General features: G+C 62.0%; 1 protein-coding gene and 1 long non-coding RNA gene across 7 annotated transcripts in view; one reads left to right on the top strand and one right to left on the bottom strand.

Moving 5' to 3' along the window:
• The window catches only part of CCDC88B (coiled-coil and HOOK domain protein 88B), an 18,179-nt gene extending 1,844 nt beyond the window's left edge, over window positions 1–16,335 (bottom strand). The window contains exons 1-27 of one of the 6 annotated variants that reach the window (XM_054241015.2): window positions 16,225–16,335; window positions 15,798–15,943; window positions 15,532–15,643; window positions 15,372–15,441; window positions 15,224–15,282; window positions 15,040–15,123; window positions 14,802–14,945; window positions 14,425–14,570; window positions 14,190–14,271; window positions 13,885–14,043; window positions 13,261–13,407; window positions 12,972–13,080; window positions 12,672–12,808; window positions 11,408–12,589; window positions 7,995–8,122; window positions 7,785–7,902; window positions 6,579–6,674; window positions 6,056–6,196; window positions 5,293–5,549; window positions 4,796–4,939; window positions 4,492–4,678; window positions 4,153–4,298; window positions 3,845–3,943; window positions 3,505–3,671; window positions 2,323–2,529; window positions 2,097–2,165; window positions 207–668 (exon numbers count right to left, since the gene is read on the bottom strand). In XM_054241015.2, coding sequence (XP_054096990.1) covers window positions 613–668; window positions 2,097–2,165; window positions 2,323–2,529; window positions 3,505–3,671; window positions 3,845–3,943; window positions 4,153–4,298; window positions 4,492–4,678; window positions 4,796–4,939; window positions 5,293–5,549; window positions 6,056–6,196; window positions 6,579–6,674; window positions 7,785–7,902; window positions 7,995–8,122; window positions 11,408–12,589; window positions 12,672–12,808; window positions 12,972–13,080; window positions 13,261–13,407; window positions 13,885–14,043; window positions 14,190–14,271; window positions 14,425–14,570; window positions 14,802–14,945; window positions 15,040–15,123; window positions 15,224–15,282; window positions 15,372–15,441; window positions 15,532–15,643; window positions 15,798–15,943; window positions 16,225–16,284 — 4,452 coding nt within the window. In that variant the 5' untranslated portion in view covers window positions 16,285–16,335 and the 3' untranslated portion in view covers window positions 207–612. Of the gene's footprint in view, window positions 1–206; window positions 669–2,096; window positions 2,166–2,322; window positions 2,530–3,504; window positions 3,672–3,844; window positions 3,944–4,152; window positions 4,299–4,491; window positions 4,679–4,795; window positions 4,940–5,292; window positions 5,550–6,055; window positions 6,197–6,578; window positions 6,675–7,784; window positions 7,903–7,994; window positions 8,123–11,407; window positions 12,590–12,671; window positions 12,809–12,971; window positions 13,081–13,260; window positions 13,408–13,884; window positions 14,272–14,424; window positions 14,571–14,801; window positions 14,946–15,039; window positions 15,124–15,223; window positions 15,283–15,371; window positions 15,442–15,531; window positions 15,644–15,797; window positions 15,944–16,224 lie in introns of those variants that run through there. The other 5 variants (XM_054241016.2, XM_054241014.2, XM_054241017.2 and 2 more) reach the window with 5 other exon arrangements.
• Window positions 8,834–11,593, top strand: LOC128929003 (uncharacterized). The gene is made up of 4 exons (XR_008474826.2): window positions 8,834–8,968; window positions 10,389–10,506; window positions 11,041–11,145; window positions 11,456–11,593. It is a non-coding gene; the product is annotated as an uncharacterized LOC128929003 (long non-coding RNA).

Below are 16,335 nucleotides of genomic sequence, written 5' to 3'. Positions count from 1 at the left end.
CAGGCTACCCAGGATGCCATGCCCTCTCCATGTCACCAGGACGCCTGGGCTTTGGCTGGCAGACTGGCCAAGCCGCTGAAGAAAGCCCTGTGCTGCCCCATCCAGGCAGGGGTCCTCTGGCCACACATCCCTGCCAACCGGGAGGACTGGGGCTGCATGTGTCCCCAAGGAACCCGATGAGGCCAGCAGACAGAGCAAGACTCAGGTAGCTGCAGTTCAGCTTTATTCTCATGCCCCTCAAGTCCCAGCTAAGGCTCAAGGTCAGCCCAGGCCACAGTCCCCTGGCACTGGGACTCAGCTCCCCGCCTGGCCCGGGCCAGGGGCTCTCTTGCTGACTCCTGCCAGCCTCCTTCAGCTGGGGGATCCCCCAGAGATCACCGCCTCAGCGGGAACCGCCTGGAAGAGCCAGAACCGCAGCCTGGAGTGGCTCGTGGGGGCCAGCCGTCCCCCCTGTCCACACATTTGTCCCAGCTCCATCTCCGGGCCCAGGCCTCCTTGTCCAAGGACTCCCCGAGGGGGTCCTGGCTCCCTGAGCTCTTGAGCTGCCTGGGTCCCCTGCTGACACTCCAGCGGGGAGAGGGCTGTGCTCCCAAACCCGCTGTCCCCACGGTGTCACTGGCTGAGGGACGGGGCGAGGGGACGTTTCTCCGGTTCCTGTACCTCAGGGCCTAGAGGGAAAGGCTCAGCTCAGACCCACCTCCCTCAGAAGGACTCCCAGAGCCTCAGGAGGCCCACAGTCCTTCGAATCTTCTGCCCAACCCCCCACCCGCCAATACCTCCCTCTTCCACCTGCACCATGCCCACCAGTCCTCAAACACACCAGGCCTTCCCTCCACAGTTGGTTCCCTCTCCCCAGAATGCTGTTCTCAGGTACATCCACACGACAAACTCTCCCCCGTCCTCCTGAGTCTTTGCTCCAACTTCCCCTCCTCTCCGAGGCCCACCCCAACACCCTAGTTACTAAAACTCCAGCCAGCCCGACTGGAGCTCCAGACCTCTCCCCAGCTCTCCTTTCTTCCCAGAGCATTAGAGCCTCCTGATGGTCTATCGGAGTCTAGGGCTGAGCTGCCCCAGGCGGAGCTGAGCAGGTGAGATGGGGCTGGCCTGTGACGTTCTGCTAAGACCTACTATGCTTTTTTGGTTTTTGTTTTTGAGACAGTCTCACTCTGTCACTGAGGCTGGAGTGCAATGGCACAATCTCAGAGCACTGCAACCTCCCTGCCTCAGCCCCCCAAATAGGTGCGATTATAGGCACGGGACACCATGTCTGGCTACTTTCTGTATTTTTAGTAGACAGGGGATTCCACCACGTTGGCCAGGCTGGTCTCAAACTTCTGGCCTCAAGTGATCTGCCTGCCTCGGCCTCTAAAGTGCCAAAGACTTAAGTGAAAAAATCATGTCTGGTTGGGCGTGGTGGCTCGTGCCTGTAATCCCAGCAGTTTGGGGATCATCTGAAGTCAGGAGTTCGAGACCAGCCTGACCAACATGGAGAAACCCAGTCTCTACTAAAAATACAAAATTAGCCGGGCACTGCGGCACATGCCTGTAATCCCAGCAACTCAGGAGGCTGAGGCAGGAGAATTGCCTGAACCCAAGAGGCCGGGTTTGCAGTGAGCCAAGATCGTGCCACACTCCAGCCTGGGCAACAAGAGAGAAACTCCATTAAAAAAAAAAAAAAAAAAAAAAAAAAAACAGAAAGAAAGAAAAAATCATGTCTAATAAATAGCTCATTCATGATTTTTATGCCGGCTACATGCTGAAATGGTAACCACATAGGCACATTGAGTTAAATGTTATTAAAATTCATTGTACTGTCTCTTTTCACTTTTTCTGATGAGGCTACCGGAAGACTTAAAATTATCGTGTAGTTCACACCATATTTCTACTGGACGGGGCTGTTGTAGATAATAATTATTTTTAGGCAAATTGTTTGCTATCTGCCTCCTCACACCAGAACGTTCCCTGCTCTGTCCCCTGCTAGCATGTCACCTAGCGCTTGCTAAAGCATCGTTGTCAAATGAGAAAATGGATTAATGCCATCTGCCAGGGGCCCTGGGCAGACAAAGAGCCCCGACCCTTCCACAGGCCCCACTCACCCTCTCGGTTGGCGTCTGCTTCGTGCTCCTGGAGGGTCTCCACGGAGTTCCCCCATCCCACGCCGGGTCCTGTGAGGCACAAGGCAACCACTTTGCTCCAGGCCAGTGTAGAAATCGACAGGCTTGCAGGAGATACGGAGGACAGGAAGGAAGCTGCCTCCCCCAAGGAGCTGGTGGGTCCACAGAGAATCAGGGGCTGGCTGGGACAGTGACCCTTGTCCCTCACCTTTGCCCTGGGAGATGGGTGCCCCCAGGGGGCCTGGACGACGCTGTCTGAACCGTTGCCTGGGGGTGTCCCCAGGGCTGAATGACTCAGAGCTTCGCCCCACCGGGAACCTGGAGCTGAGTTTCCGCCGCTGCCCACCTGCCAAGGTCTCGTCCCGCAGGCAGAGGGAGCTCTGGGCCCGGCGCATGGGTGCCGGGGAAGGGGACCCTGCAAGAGGTGCATTCGGGGAGGGGGTCAGAGGAGGGGATGGGGGCTGAGGCTCATGCAGGGAGGAGGTCAGAGGAGGGGAGGGGGGCTGAGACTCATGCAGGGAGGGGGTCAGAGGAGGGGAGGGGGGCTGAGACTCATGCAGGGACGGGGTCAGAGAGGGGAAGGGGGCTGAGGCTCATGCAGGGAGGGGGTCAGAAGAGGGGAGGGGGGCTGAGACTCATGCAGGGACGGGGTCAGAGAGGGGAAGGGGGCTGAGGCTCATGCAGGGAGGGGGTCAGAGGAGGGGAGGGGGGCTGAGACTCATGCAGGGAGGGGGTTAGAGAGGGGAGGGGGGCTGAGACTCATGCAGGGAGGGGGTTAGAGGAGTGGGGGCTGAGACTCATGCGGGGAGGAGGTCAGAGGAGGGAAGAGGGGCTGAGGCTCATGCAGGGAGGGGGTCAGAGAAGGGGAGGGGGACTGAGGCTCATGCAGGGAGGGGGTCAGAGGAGCAGAGGTTGGGTGGAATGGAGGGGCCAGTGGATGAAGCTGCCCAGGGCCAGGGAGGGGAGGTGCAGAGGTGGGGAAGGAGCCAGCAAATGAGCAGGGCAGCAGGAGGCTGGCCCTGTGCCGGCCTTGATACTAACTCACTGCATGACCTTGGCCAAGGAGCTTCCCCTCCCTGGGCCTCAGCCTCCTCATCTGCAGTCTAGATCAGTGACCTCTCCCGAGGTCCTCTGCACCTCCCAGATCCTGGGCTCCGCTTTGGATGGGGCAGGCTGGGTGGGGACAGCACAGGTAGGAGGGAAGTGGGGGCCAAGGACAACCCTGCAGGGCCCAGGACAAAGAGCCCCTGGTGGCATCAGGGCAGGTGGGGCAAGCCTTAGAGAAGGCCAATGGGGGCATGCGTGCAGGCCAGGCAGTGAGGCGGGCACCAAGGCAGGAGCGGGGGATGTGGGGCAGTGGCCATCCTGGCCACCTTACCCCCAGACCCACCTGACCCATCCGCCTCCCTGCCTTCAAGAAGCTCCGTCTCCGGGGGGCCCCCCAGGCTCTCGGTGCTGCCAGCCCCATCGACCCCCAGGCGAAGCCCCCCAGGGGGGCCCCCCTCCCGCCGGGGTCGCATCAGCCTCTTCACCTTGTCTGCCAGCCAGCTGCCCTTCCTGGGGGCAAGAGGGCACAAAAGGGCGTCAGGACAGGGAGGAGGGAGGGAACAGAGAATGTCCTGGGGACGGCAAAGACCAGGTTGACCTTCACGAGGCCTGGAGTCAGAGGGCAGGGCAGGGGTAGAGGTTTGCAGGGTTTCCAGCCCGAGGGAGGTGACAGGGTTGCTCACTTGGTCCGGGGCAGGGGCCCAGGCTCCAGCACGCGGTACTGGTCCATAATCTTCTCCACGAGCTTCTGCTTCTCACGGCGCAGGGCATTAAGCTGGTCCCTGGCAGGAGTGAGAGGGGAGCAGTGGGCATGAGGCCCAGGGAAGCCAAGGCAGGAGCACGGCACAAGTGGCAATGAGGACGTGCTGGTCCAGCCGTGCCACAGATCTGACCGATGTGGGAGGCCAGCTCCAAACCTGTCCATGGGAGTCTCCCCAGGAACACCCAAAAGGGATGCAGGCGGAACCCAGCTCCCAGGCCTCCCACTCACAGGTACTCCCGCTGCTCCCGGTGTAGGTGGTCCCGGCTCTCCAGGCTGCGCTCCAGGAGCTCCCGGTTCTCTCGGCTCAGGGCCTGCACTTCAGCCAGCAGCTGCCGGTTCTCCTCTTCCTGGGCACTCCGAAGCTGTGTCAATAGCTGGCAGCAGGCAGCATGGGTCAGGGGATAGGACCAGTTCAGGACCACCTGGGTCTAGGCTTAGGGGTCAGAGCACCCCTCCCCTCCTCTGACCCCCTCCCTGCCTGAACCTCAGCTCCCCTCCCTTCCTCTGACCCCTCTAGACCCACACCCCCAAGCCACGCCCACCCCTCCCCCAGACCCCCAGCCACACCTCACACTGTGTGGTCAGCCGGCAGGCACTCAGGTCCAGCTGCTGGTTGGACTCTCGCAGCTGCTGGCTCTGCATCTCCAGCTGTGCCCGCTCCAGCTCCAGCCGCGCCAGCCGGCCCCGAAGCTCCCCGCGTTCGCCCTGCAGCTCACCCCGCTCCCGAGATACCTCTGCCAGCAGCATCTGAGCCCTTCAGAGGCAAGAAGGAGTTATTCTGGGGAGGGGAGGCCAGGCAGGACCTCACACCCCCAACCCACTTTGGGGATGGGGCCACTGAGAGGCGCTAGGGGCTGCAGGGGGCCGACACCTGTCGTGCTCGCTCTGAAGCCTCCGCAGCTCCTCCTCCAGGCCCCGCTGCCGATGACCATCCTGTATCAGGCGTTCCCGCTCTGCCAGCAGGGCCACCTCCTGTGCCTCCACGCTGGCCCGCTGGGCCTGCAGCTGCTCATGCCTGGGATGGACAAGGGGCTAAGAGGGCTGCGGGAACCTGTGACCACGGCAAGCAGGTGTCTGGACTACCTGGACCTGGGGAGGGTCTGTCACTTCCTAAGGATAGCCCCCACACCAGGGAATGCCATCGGGCCGAATGCCATGCCAGGCACCCACCATCCCCAAGAGGTGAGCCCCACAGTGAGCCCAAACCAGAAGTTTAGGGGGTGCAGTTACCCCAGAGGGCAGAGCAGTGGCTGGGGCACCACAGAGCGGAGGTGGAGGTGCTTCCCAGTGGGGGTCAGACCTGGCGAGGAAAGTCTATGCTGGCAGGTGGGGGTACCAAAGAGGAGCCGGGCATTTGGGGATGCTCACCGGCCCTGCAACTCCCGGTGGGCCAGCTCCAGTGCCCGCATATTGGCCTTGAGGTCTCGGTGCCGCACCAGCAATCCCTCTAGCTCGGCCTCCTGCCGCCGCTGCAGCTGTGCCAGGGCCTCATGGTCCCGAAGCAGGGCCTGCTGCTGCCTGTGTGTCTCTTCCTGGGACCGTCGGGCTGCCTGCACCTCCTCCTCCAGCACCCCCAGCTTCCGATGCAGCTCCTGGCCCTGCACCTCCAGCACAGACTTCTCGGCCTAGGGCAGAGGAGGGAGGCAGGGGCTGCTGGGGAGGAAACCCTGGCTGGAAAGTGGATGAGGGGCAGGGGACTAAGGGCAGAGGGCAGGGCCAGGACAAGGAGAGAGCTGTAGAAAAGGCAGAGGGCTGGGAGCACAGCAGGCAGCGCAAGGCCTGGCCAGAGGCTGAGGAGTGGCTGGGGAGAGGCAGGGAGGCTGGCTGGACCAGGCTGTCCGGGAGGGGCTCAGGGCAGGATGGGACTATGGCTCCCTGTGGAGGGGAGAACTGGGACGGTGAGAGGGCAGGGTGACATGGGTGTAGACATGGGGGCTGGCAGCAGGTAGGAGGAGGCAGCAGCAGGAAGGGTAGTGTGAAATGGTGGCTGGGGTCAGAGGACAAGGCTAAATGCTACTGGGGAAGAGGTGGGGCAGCTGGCTGGGAGCTAGGGTAGGAAAAGGGCACAGAACAATCCAAAAGGGGCAGGGGGCAGTACATGGGCAGGGACGGGCACCTGGGCACTACCCACCTGCAGGCGGCTGCTGTGCTCCTGCGCCTGATGGCTCTGCAGCAGCAGCTCCTGGGCACGGCCCTGAAGGCTCCCCAGCTGCCCCTCCAGGTGCTGCAGCTGCCCCTGCAGAGCTGCCTTCTCTGCCACCAGAGTCGCATTCTGCCCAGAAGTGGGGGTTAGCAGTAGCCAGGTGGCCAGGGCAACCCCCAGTGCCCATCGCAGGCCCACACTCATGCTGCACAGGGCACCCCCAGGCCCACCGCAGGCCCACACTCACACTGCACGGGGCACGCCCCTAGGCCCACTGCAGGCCCACACTCGTGCTGCACGAGGCACCCCCAAGCCCGCCGCAGGCCCACACTCACACTGCACGGGGCACGCCCCTAGGCCCACCGCAGGCCCACACTCGTGCTGCACGAGGCACCCCCAAGCCCGCCGCAGGCCCACACTCACACTGCACGGGGCACGCCCCTAGGCCCACCGCAGGCCCACACTCGTGCTGCACGAGGCACCCCCAAGCCCGCCGCAGGCCCACACTCACGCTGCGCTCCACCTCGATGAGCCGCACATTCTGGGTCTCCACCGGCTGAGACTCAGCACACCCTTTGGGCCCCAGCCCTACAGGACCCTGACGCAGCTGCAAGGAGAGTCCCTGGGAGGTCATGTGGGCAGCCACAGCGGTGTGGGGATGCCGCAAGGACCCACAAGGCTCATGAACCTGCCCATCCAGCAGCATTTAGCCTGGCCCACCCCACCCCCATCCCACACCTTCCCTCGGATCCCACATGTCCTGGCTCTGGAAGCTCCATCTCCACACTGTCCTTCTCAACTTCTCTCCGTCTGCGGCAGAGCCTTCTGCTCACAACGCCTCTCATCCTACTGCTCCTCTAAGCCTCTTTGATTTTGTTTTGTTTCGTTTTTTTTTTTTTGAGATAGTCTCCCTCAGGCTGGAGGGCAGTGGTGTGATCTTGGTTCACTGCAATCTCTGCCTCCTGGGTTCAAGCAATTCTCCTGCCTCAGTCTTCTGAGTAGCTGGGACTACAGGTGTCGGTCACCATATCTGGCTCATTTTTGTATTTTTAGTAGAGACAGGTTTTTGTCATATTGGTCAGGCTGGTCTCGAACTCCTGACCTCAGGTGATCCACCCACCTTGGCCTCCCAAAGTGCTGGGATTACAGGCATGAGCCACTGCGTGCAGCCTCCTCTAAGCTTGTTTCGACCCCACCTTCTCCACAAAACCTTCCCTGACTGACCTCACAGGCACCCGCTGGGTATCTTGCTGGGTGCTACCCTCCCAAACCCCTGCATGGCCTCCTCACAGCCCCTGGCACCTAGTTATCACCACCTGTTTTCTTGCCTGAGGATGGCATCCTGGGATTGGGCCCTCGACCACCCCACCCTCCGTACGGGGTCCCAGTGCAGCCCGGGCCTCAGAAATCATCGCTGGCTTCCATCATGCCAAGCACTGAGCTCCCTACGCAGGGGGACTCCAGGTGAGAGAGATGGAGCAGGCACCCACAGCAGAAGTTCTGTCCATGTGCAGAATGGTGAAAACGAGCCCCAGAGAAGGCCACGCGGCCACCTGACTCCCAGCACAGTGCTCCCTGCAAGTGGCCCCACATGGGGAGTGAGGCACGTAGCTAGGCAAGAATACAGGGGCAAGACAGGAGCACAGGCGACCCTGGCGTGTGCTGGTGGGATGGAGGGAGGAGTGGCATGGTCCCCAGCTCCCAGGCTGGCAGTCACCTGGAACAGCTCCTCTTCCAGCTGCAGGGCCCTGGTCTTGAGCTCCATCAGCGCCTCCTCCTTGCTGGTCGCTGCCGCCTGTAACTCAGCTTCCAGACGCTGCTCCAAGCCCTGGTACCTGCCAGGAGAATCCTTGGCACTCAGCCCCACCCCACCCTTGCCCCCCACACTCCTGCCTCCCTCACTCTTCCCCCTCAGCCCTGTCCCCACCTCTGGTGCTGGCTTTCCTGTTCCCGCAGAAATTCCTGGCGCTCCAGAGCCGCCTGCTCCAGCTCACGCTGCAGCTGCTCCAGCCGAGCCCCCAGCTCCTTACCCCGCACCATGGCTTTCTCCAGCTCCTGAGGGCAGGCAGAGCAGACTCAGAGCAAGGAAGCAGAGGACAGCCAGAGACAGAGGCCAAAGAGCCAGGAGAGCTGCCTTTGTGTCCTTGACTTGCCATCCTGGGCACACATTGTTAACCCTTTGGACTCTACTTCCCCATCTATAAAATGGGAGCAGAGCCTGGTGCCCTCGAAATTGGGCATGAAAGAGCTGAGTGAGGGTCATAAAGCTGGCAGGACGAGAAGAAGGCTTCTGCACCGGAGTCAGAGACACACGCTGGGCAAGTGCCGTCACCTCTCTAAGTCCACGGTTCTTCATGTGCGCAGTGAAGGGTGGACGCACCCGGCGGGCTGCCACCCCGGCCATATGACAGCTAGACAGCTAGAGGGGCTTAGCAGAGGCAGGTCTGGTGAGAGTCCTCAGCTACAGGGAGAAGGCCACGGAGGGCTGGCAGGACAGGAACTCGGGGGCTGGCAGTGGGGCTCGGGGACAGGGGGACACCAGAATGCTGCCAGCCAGGTGATCTGTGGCCTTTGACAGTTGGGCTGTACCACTTTGGAAGGGGACAGGAGGCCCATTCTGGCCTCTGGGGGCCAAACCATTCTGCCACGTGGGGCCCTGGCAGGATGAAGCTTCAGGGACAGCTGCCCCTGACCAGCTGCCTGCCAAATCCTGCCTTGGAAGCGAAGCTTACAAGCCTTACCGCTGAAAACTACTTTCCTGGCTTCACAACCGAACCCAGGCCTTGCCCCAGGGGCACCACACCTCGTAACACCCATGGGCACCACCTCTTCCTGGAAAACTACAAGTCCCATGAGGCGCTGCTGCCTGGCTGGCTGGCATCCACTAGCACAAGTACTGGGGTAGGCAGCACGGTGACAAGAACCTCCTGCCCAGCCCCTGCCCTGCCCTCCTCGGGGCCTGGCCACAGCCCTCCTAGGACCCTTCCACCACCACAGCCTGGGAGGCTTCTGCACCCAGTGAACAACCTGAGAGGCCGCTGATCCCCTACCCTCCCCCTGGCCAGCCACCTTCTCCTGCTCCAACTAGGAAATCTCACCAAATTCCCCCATGTCCCCAGCTTCTCCCACCCTCTTGGTCCTTGGAGCCGGCTCTTCCAGCCCACCAGCCCTACCCTCACCTTCACTGCTGGCATTCCCTCCCACGGAAACAGGCCCATCCTAGGTGCCAGGCACTGCCCCAGTCTCCCGACACTTCTTATCTCACAGGATCCTACAAGGCAGGTATAGGTTTTTGTTGGCTTTTTTTTTTTTTTTTGAGATGGAGTCTCGCTCTGTCGCCCAGACTGGAGTGCAGTGGTGGCGATCTCAGCTCACTGCAACCTCCGCCTCCCGGGTTCAAGCAATTCTCCTGCGTCAGCCTCCCAAGTAGCTGGGACTACAGCCATGTGCCACCATGCCTGGCTAATTGTTTTTGTATTTTTGGTAGAGACGGGGTTTCACTGTGTTGACCAAGATGGTCTCAATCTTCTGACCACCCACCTCAGCCTCCCAAAGCGCTGGGATTACAGGTGTGAGCCACCGCGCCTGGCCCTAACTCCTTTCTTAGCTTGGAAGGAAGCTGAAGTCACACCCAAACACTGGAGTGTGAGCTTGCTGGTCACCACTGTGTGCCCAGAACCTGATACAGGGCCTGGCACCAACAAGATGCCTATAAACGTGTTAAAATGAATAAAAGTGTGTCGGCCAGGCACGGTGGCTCACACCTGTAATCCCAGCACTTTGGGAGGCCAAGGCAGGCAGATCACCTGAGGTCAGGAGTTTAAGACCAGCCTGGCCAGCATGGCAAAATCCTATCTCTACTAAAAATACACAAAAATTAGCCAGGCATGGTGGCGTGTGCCTGTACTCCCAGCTACTCAGGAGGCTGAGGCAGAAGAATCACTTGAACCAGGGAGGCGGAGGTTGCAGTGGGCTGAGATCATGCCACTGCACTGCAGACTGGGCAACAGAGGGAGACTCCATCTCAAAAGAAAAAAAAAGTATGTCCAGGTCTTCTCTCACCCCCACTCCCATGCCACCCTAGCCAGCCTTCTCAGCCACTTACATCGTGGCCACTGCCTCCTGATGGCTCCAAGCTCCCCTCCCCACCAAGGTGACCCTCCTCAAGCCCAGTCCCACACTGTTCTGCCCTGGTTTTCCCTGCCTGGGGAAGGAGGGCCAAGACCTTCAAAGGTAGCCCTCATCTCCCCTTCCTCCTGGGCCCTGAGACTTTTTTGTTCCATTGGTTGGTTTTTGTTTTTGTTTTTTGTTTTTTTGTAAGAGTCTCACTCTGTCGCCCACACTGGAGTGCAGTGCCGCCATCTCAGCTCACTGCAACCTCTGCCTCCTGGGTTCAAGCGATTTTCCTGCCTCAGCCTCCCGAGTAACTGAGATTACAGGTGAGTGCCACCACACCCGGCTGATTTGTGTATTCTTCTTTTTTTTTTTTTAAGATGGAGTCTTACTGTGTCACCCAGGCTGGAGTGTAACGGTGGGATCTCAGCTCACTGCAACCTCTGCCTCCTGGGTTCAAGCGTTTCTTCTGCTTCAGCCTCCTGAGAAGCTGGGATCACAGGCACATGCCACCACGCCCGGCTAATTTTTGTATTTTTAGTAGAAATGGGGTTTCACTATGTTGGCCAGGCTGGTCTTGAACTCCTGACCTCAAGTGATTCACTCGCCCCCGCCCCTCAAAGTGCTGGGATTACAGGTGTGAGCCACCACGCCCGGCCCCTGAGCATCTTTAACACCTTCAGCTTTGTACATGCCATTTTCTCTGGATGAAATGTCCTTCCCAACCTAGTGACACTTCAGTCACTCCTCCGGAAAGCCTCCTTGCCTCCTCTTGGGCATCAGCTCGCCCTCCCACAGGCTCTCATAGCACTTGCTCTGAAGAACCAGTGCTTGAACACTTACAACATGCCCTTTCCCAGCATGAACCAGACCTTTACAGCTACTGTCTCCCGAGCTCGTCCCGAAGACGGCCCAGGTGGCTAGGAATAGCCCCCCTGTTTTACAGAAGGAGGCTTCGGGTGGAGGTGAGTCAACGGCTGCAGGCAGAGAGCCAAGATGTGCACTAGGCAGTCCCACCCCTCCCATAGTGCCCCCATCAGGCAGGGGACGTGCCTCGGTGCCCCAGGCCAGGCACACCTTTGGAAGGCAGGGGTGGACTTGGCCTTTCTATCTCCAGCCCCATCTCGGTGCCGGGCACGCACCAAGCAGCTGCTGATGGAATCAGTAACTCCCAACAGCCTGGAACCCTGCTTCCCTACCCCGGCTGTGAGCCCCAACCTGACCTACCCCTTGGAGGGCTTCCTTCTCCTGGCGCTCCCTCTCGGCCTCCTGCAGGTGCTGACGGCCCTCGCGCTCTAGCGCCTGCATCCGTTCCTCAGTGGCCTCCGACTGGGTCCGCAGCCTGGACCCCTCACGCTCCCACTGCCTCCGCTCCCGGCCCGCTGCTGCCAGGGCCTCCGCCAGTGCCTCCCGCTCCCGGGACACAGCCTCCAGTTCCCGGGACGCAGCCTCCAGTTCCCGGCGGGCAGCCTCCACTGCCTCCCGCAGCCAGGCTTGCTCCCAGGCCTGAGCCTCTGCCTCCCGGTGAGCCTCAGCCTCTGCCTTTCGAGCTTGGGCCAGCTCCTTGGAGAGGCGGGCGGCCTCCATGCCTTGGGCCTCCAGCTTTCGGGCCTGGGCTTCCAGCTCTGCTCCAAGGGCCTCAGCCTTCCTCCTCAGCTGTGTCACCTCCTCTCTGAGGGCCTCCTGCTCTGTGACACCACTGGCCAGGCTCTCCCCTGGGATTGGCCCCTCCCAGGCCTGGACCTCAAGAGCCTCTTCGGACTTCCACTGTGGTTTTTGCTGGGCTGGGTCCCCGACCATCCCCTCCAGCCTCTGGTCCTGCCCTCTGGCCGCTGTTTGTCCCGTGGCCAGGTCCAGGTCCTGACCTGGACCCTCCTGCTCCTCCAGCTTCACAGGGCTGGGCTGCAAAGGCCCTGGCTTGTGCTCAGGGCCCTCCTGTCTCAACTCCTGGGCCTCAGGCACTGACTCACCTTGGGGAGCCTCTCTTCCCTCAGTCCCTCCTCCCAGCAACTGCTGGGCCTGAATTTTGGTTCCTGGACCCTGGGGCGGGGCTACAGAGGCAGGGCTCTGGAGACAGGAGCTGTGGCCAGCCTTCTCCAAGGATGCCTGTGTCTCCACAGCAGAGTCTGACTCTTGAGGGGACCAGTCTGAGGTGTGGGGGTCCAGGGCAGCTGCCTGGAGAGGCCTCTCTGCCTCCTGCGGCTCTGAATCAGGTGCCTGGGGACGCTCAGCTGACCCCTTGAGCACTGAGTCTGATGCCAAGGGAGCCAAGTTCAAGGTCTGGGGGCCTCCATCCCTCGCCTTCTGAACCAAGCCCTGGGGGCTGTGCTCGGAGGCCACAGGAGTCCGGGGAGCCTCCTCCAGGCCCGGCAGCATGGGGTCCTCACTCGGCGCCTCCAGCAGGGGGTGCTGAGGGCAAAGGAGAGGGACAGTCAGGCCTCGGGATGGACTAGGGGAGGAGCCGGCCAGGACGCTGTGGGAGGGGACTCACCTGGCCCCCTGGCTGCCCTTGAAGCACCTGAAGCAGCCCTCGAAGTTCCCGGTTCTCCCTCTCGAGCATCTGCAGCTGCCCGGCCTCTGCCTCCCTCACCTCATCTTGCAGTGAGGGGACTGCTCCTGGCAGGGGTGCTGGGGGTGTAAGATGAGGTCAGGACCCCTCTCTTACTCCCTGGCTCCTCACATACCACCCCAGAGGACTGCGGGAAGGGAGGAAGTCAGAGGCTCTCCCCAGTACAGCTGCTGGAAAGCACAGGTAGCCCCCTACCCCAGCCCCTCCACTGGGGTCCCTCACCCTCCCCAGGGGAACCCGGGGGCTGCTCCAAGCTCCGCTGAAGCTCCAGCTCCAGCTCCACATTCTCCTCGGCAAGCTGGTCCACCTGATGCCGCAGAGAGTCCAGCTCCTGGGGGCGAGGGCAGGGTCAGACAAGCCCTCCACACCATGGCCAGGCCGAGTGTGTAGGCCGGAGGGTCACTAGAGGTCACCAAGAGTGGAGGCTGCACGAATCACTAGAAACCCCTAAGATCAGTGGGATTATGGGGGTGACGGGGCAACACAGCTGGGTTCACTCTGGCGACCTCACCGCATGGGCCTCGCCCAGCCGGGTCCGCAGCAGCAGGTTCTCGCGCTGGGTCTCGTGCAGCCGGGCGCAGCGCTCGCGGGCAGCCTCCAGCTGCTCCTCCAGCAGCGCCTTGGAAGCCTCCAGCACCCCTGAGAGCACTCGCTCCTCCTGTTGGTAGACCAGGGAGAACCGGTGGGCCATGCAGCCCTATGCACTCCAGGACCTGGGGGTCCCAAACTCCTTCCCCACGGCCTGTCACAGACCCTGCCTCCCTCCCCGACGCTGCACCCCATAAGTCTCTAGGCCCCGTCATCCCTTGCATCTTCTTCTCTGCAGGGTCTTTTCAGGTACTTTCTCCCTCGCCCCGGGCCCCGCCCTTCTGTGCATGCCTCGCCCCTTCTCCCCAGGAACCGCCTTCCTTCCAAGGCTGCAGCACCTACACAGCCCCACCTCTCCCCTCCACCTGCCCCATCCTCCGGAGGCCGTTTCCCAGACGCCATCTCCCAGCATTTGTTCTCACCCATTTCTCTACTCGTGACTGTCCCCACCAGAGAACCTGCTTCTCTCTTTTTGGGACACAATCTCGCCCCTCCTCCTGGCCCGCCCCCTCTCGCACGCCCCGCCCCGCGGTCCCGCCCCCCTCACCTCCAGCTGGCCCTTGCAGGCCTCCGCCGCCTGCAGCCGCTCGCGGCAGCGCCGCAGCTCCTCCTGCAGGCGGGGAAGGCGGCCGGCCCGCTCCCGCAGCGCCTCTACCTCCTCGCGGTACAGCTCGGCCCGCTTGGCCTGTCCTGACAGCGCCTGGACCTGGACCAGACAGTGTGAAGCTGGGAACAGTCAGCCGTGGGCCGGAGGGATTAGGGACGGGACAGAGCCGGGTTGGGAGGGAGGCAGTGGGACCGGGTGCGGGGAGGTTAGGGAATGTCGCGGTGGCGAGGAACATCCGAGCGCACCTCCTGACGGAGCCTTCTTATTTCAGCCTCCAAACCCTGCACCTCGGCCTGGGAGTCTAGCAGCAGCTCTGCCTTCTCCTCCCTGGAGGGAAGGAGCAGCTGGAGAGGATCTGGGGTCCACAACCCCCAGCCCTTCCCAGGACTGACCCCTTCCGTAGACACCAGGGCTCGGGTCCCATCCAGGCTTAACCTGCCCCTCTCCATTCAGTCCTCTTCCCAGACTTCACACACTCACAGCTCCTGCCGCAGACGTCGCAGCTGGGCCTTGGCGTTGGCCAGCTCCAGGGCCAGGTGGTGCGAGGGGCCCTCGGCGGGAGCCCTAGAGGGAACCTCAGGCCTCAAGCAGAGGGGTTCTCGCTCCAGCAGCAGTTCAGCCAGCCGCTATAGGAGGTCAGGGGTCAAGGGTCAGAACTAGCTTATTCAATGTCTCTGCACATCGACCCCCAACCTCAATACCAGTCATGGGGTTGTGGTCTACAGTCTTGGGCCATCTGATTGTGACAGTCCCGAGACCTCAGACCACAACCCCATATGTGGGCCCCGAACTTCCATCTCCCTTGCACAACCGGCTCCGTGATGGTCCTCCAGCCACGATGCCCCTGTTGCCCCTACCTGGGCCCCCAGGTCACGTTCCCGTGCCAGCCTGGACAGCATCCCAATCAGGCTCCGGGACAGCATCTCCAGCTCAGCAGGTGCCAGCTCCCCAGGCTCTGGCCCAGACAGTGCCAACACCACGCCGGCCCCCGGCTGGGTCACCTGGGACACAGGGAGAGCAGTTCAGTGGAAGAAGCAGTGTGGCAAGGGCGTCCCAGATGCCATACCAGTCTGGGCGGCCGACCCGCCTCGGTACCTCCTGGATGGCAGCGGCCAGCTCGCTCTGGACCTCAAGACTCAGGCCCTGGATGTGGCGGATGAAGAGTTCACGGTGCTCACACTGAGGAAGGGGAGGGGCGACAGGAATGGGAGCTGGAGCGGGATCTCCCTCCTCTGTCACCAAAGCTCAACCCCAATTTTCCCTTCCCCCATCGGCTCACCTGTACCGATGCCCCCAAAAGTAGCCGAAGAACGCCTTCCAGCTGCTCCATCGCTTCTTCTGCAGAGCACATGCCCCAAGGGGTTAACTGGGCAGGGTGGGGGGGTAGTAAGGGGACAGAGGTAGGAGGGGGTGAGTGGGGAGAGCACCTGAGAGGGGGTCAAACCCCAGCGTCTGGAGGTCTGGGGGTGGCAACAGGATCAGCAGCTGCAGCTCCTCCTGGAGTCAGAGGGGCAGACTATGAGGGGCCTTCCCAGAGAAGCTCCCCTTCCCTCCTGTCTCCTTGCAGTTTGCCTTGAGACCCCTTACCTGGTAGAAGTCCCTCAGTCGGCCCCACAGGTGGTGCAGGTTCCACACTCGCCGGGCAGCAGGCCCATCATGGCCCCTGAGCATCCGAGGTCCCCCTCGGGAGTTGGGGGCACTATGAGAGGGAGGTGGGATCAAGGACCCACCTCCTGTCAACAGGCCTCGCTCACCTTCCCTCAAGCCCCGCCCGCTGCCCATCAGGCTCCGCCCACCAGCTTCCCCTCCCCTCAGATCCTTCCCTGCCACCGCCCCCACCCGATGCCCCTTACATGATGCCCAGCACCCGGAGGAGCAGGGCCCCATCGCTGAGGCGCAGGAACCTCTTCTCCGGGCAAAGGGGCCCCTCTTCCTCCTCTTCCTCATCTTCCCCCTCCGACTCCTCCTCCTCCCCCACCAGCCCGGCCAGTCCCAGCGCCTGTGAAGAGCCCAGAGAGGTCGGCCGACCAGCAGAGTGAACCCTGAGCCCCTCCGGCCTGCCCCAGTGAGCCCAAGCACTCCCCAACCCGTCCTCTGAGTGCCTCTGGCCCCTCTTCCCTAACCACAGCCCACCCTCCCTCCCATATCTCCATCCTCAACACTTGAACCCAGCCCTCCCCTCCGGCCTGGCTCTGCCCCATCCTCCCCCAGCCAGCCCCAACACCAGCCTGTGGCTGGGGCTCATTTCCCCTCCCCAACACTCTGCCACCTGCCCCTCACCCAGGTAGCCAGACTCCCACTCAGGAAGTCTCTGAGCCTGGGCCCCTTGCCCCCCTCCATGCCCGGGTGAGGGTGCCCGTCTTGCTGTGGCAGCTGCACCTGCGGGGAGAG

The sequence above is a fragment of the Callithrix jacchus genome, chromosome 10, assembly GCF_049354715.1.
Source record: "Callithrix jacchus isolate 240 chromosome 10, calJac240_pri, whole genome shotgun sequence".
Lineage (NCBI taxonomy): Eukaryota > Metazoa > Chordata > Mammalia > Primates > Cebidae > Callithrix > Callithrix jacchus.
This window is presented reverse-complemented; position numbering and strand designations above follow the sequence as displayed.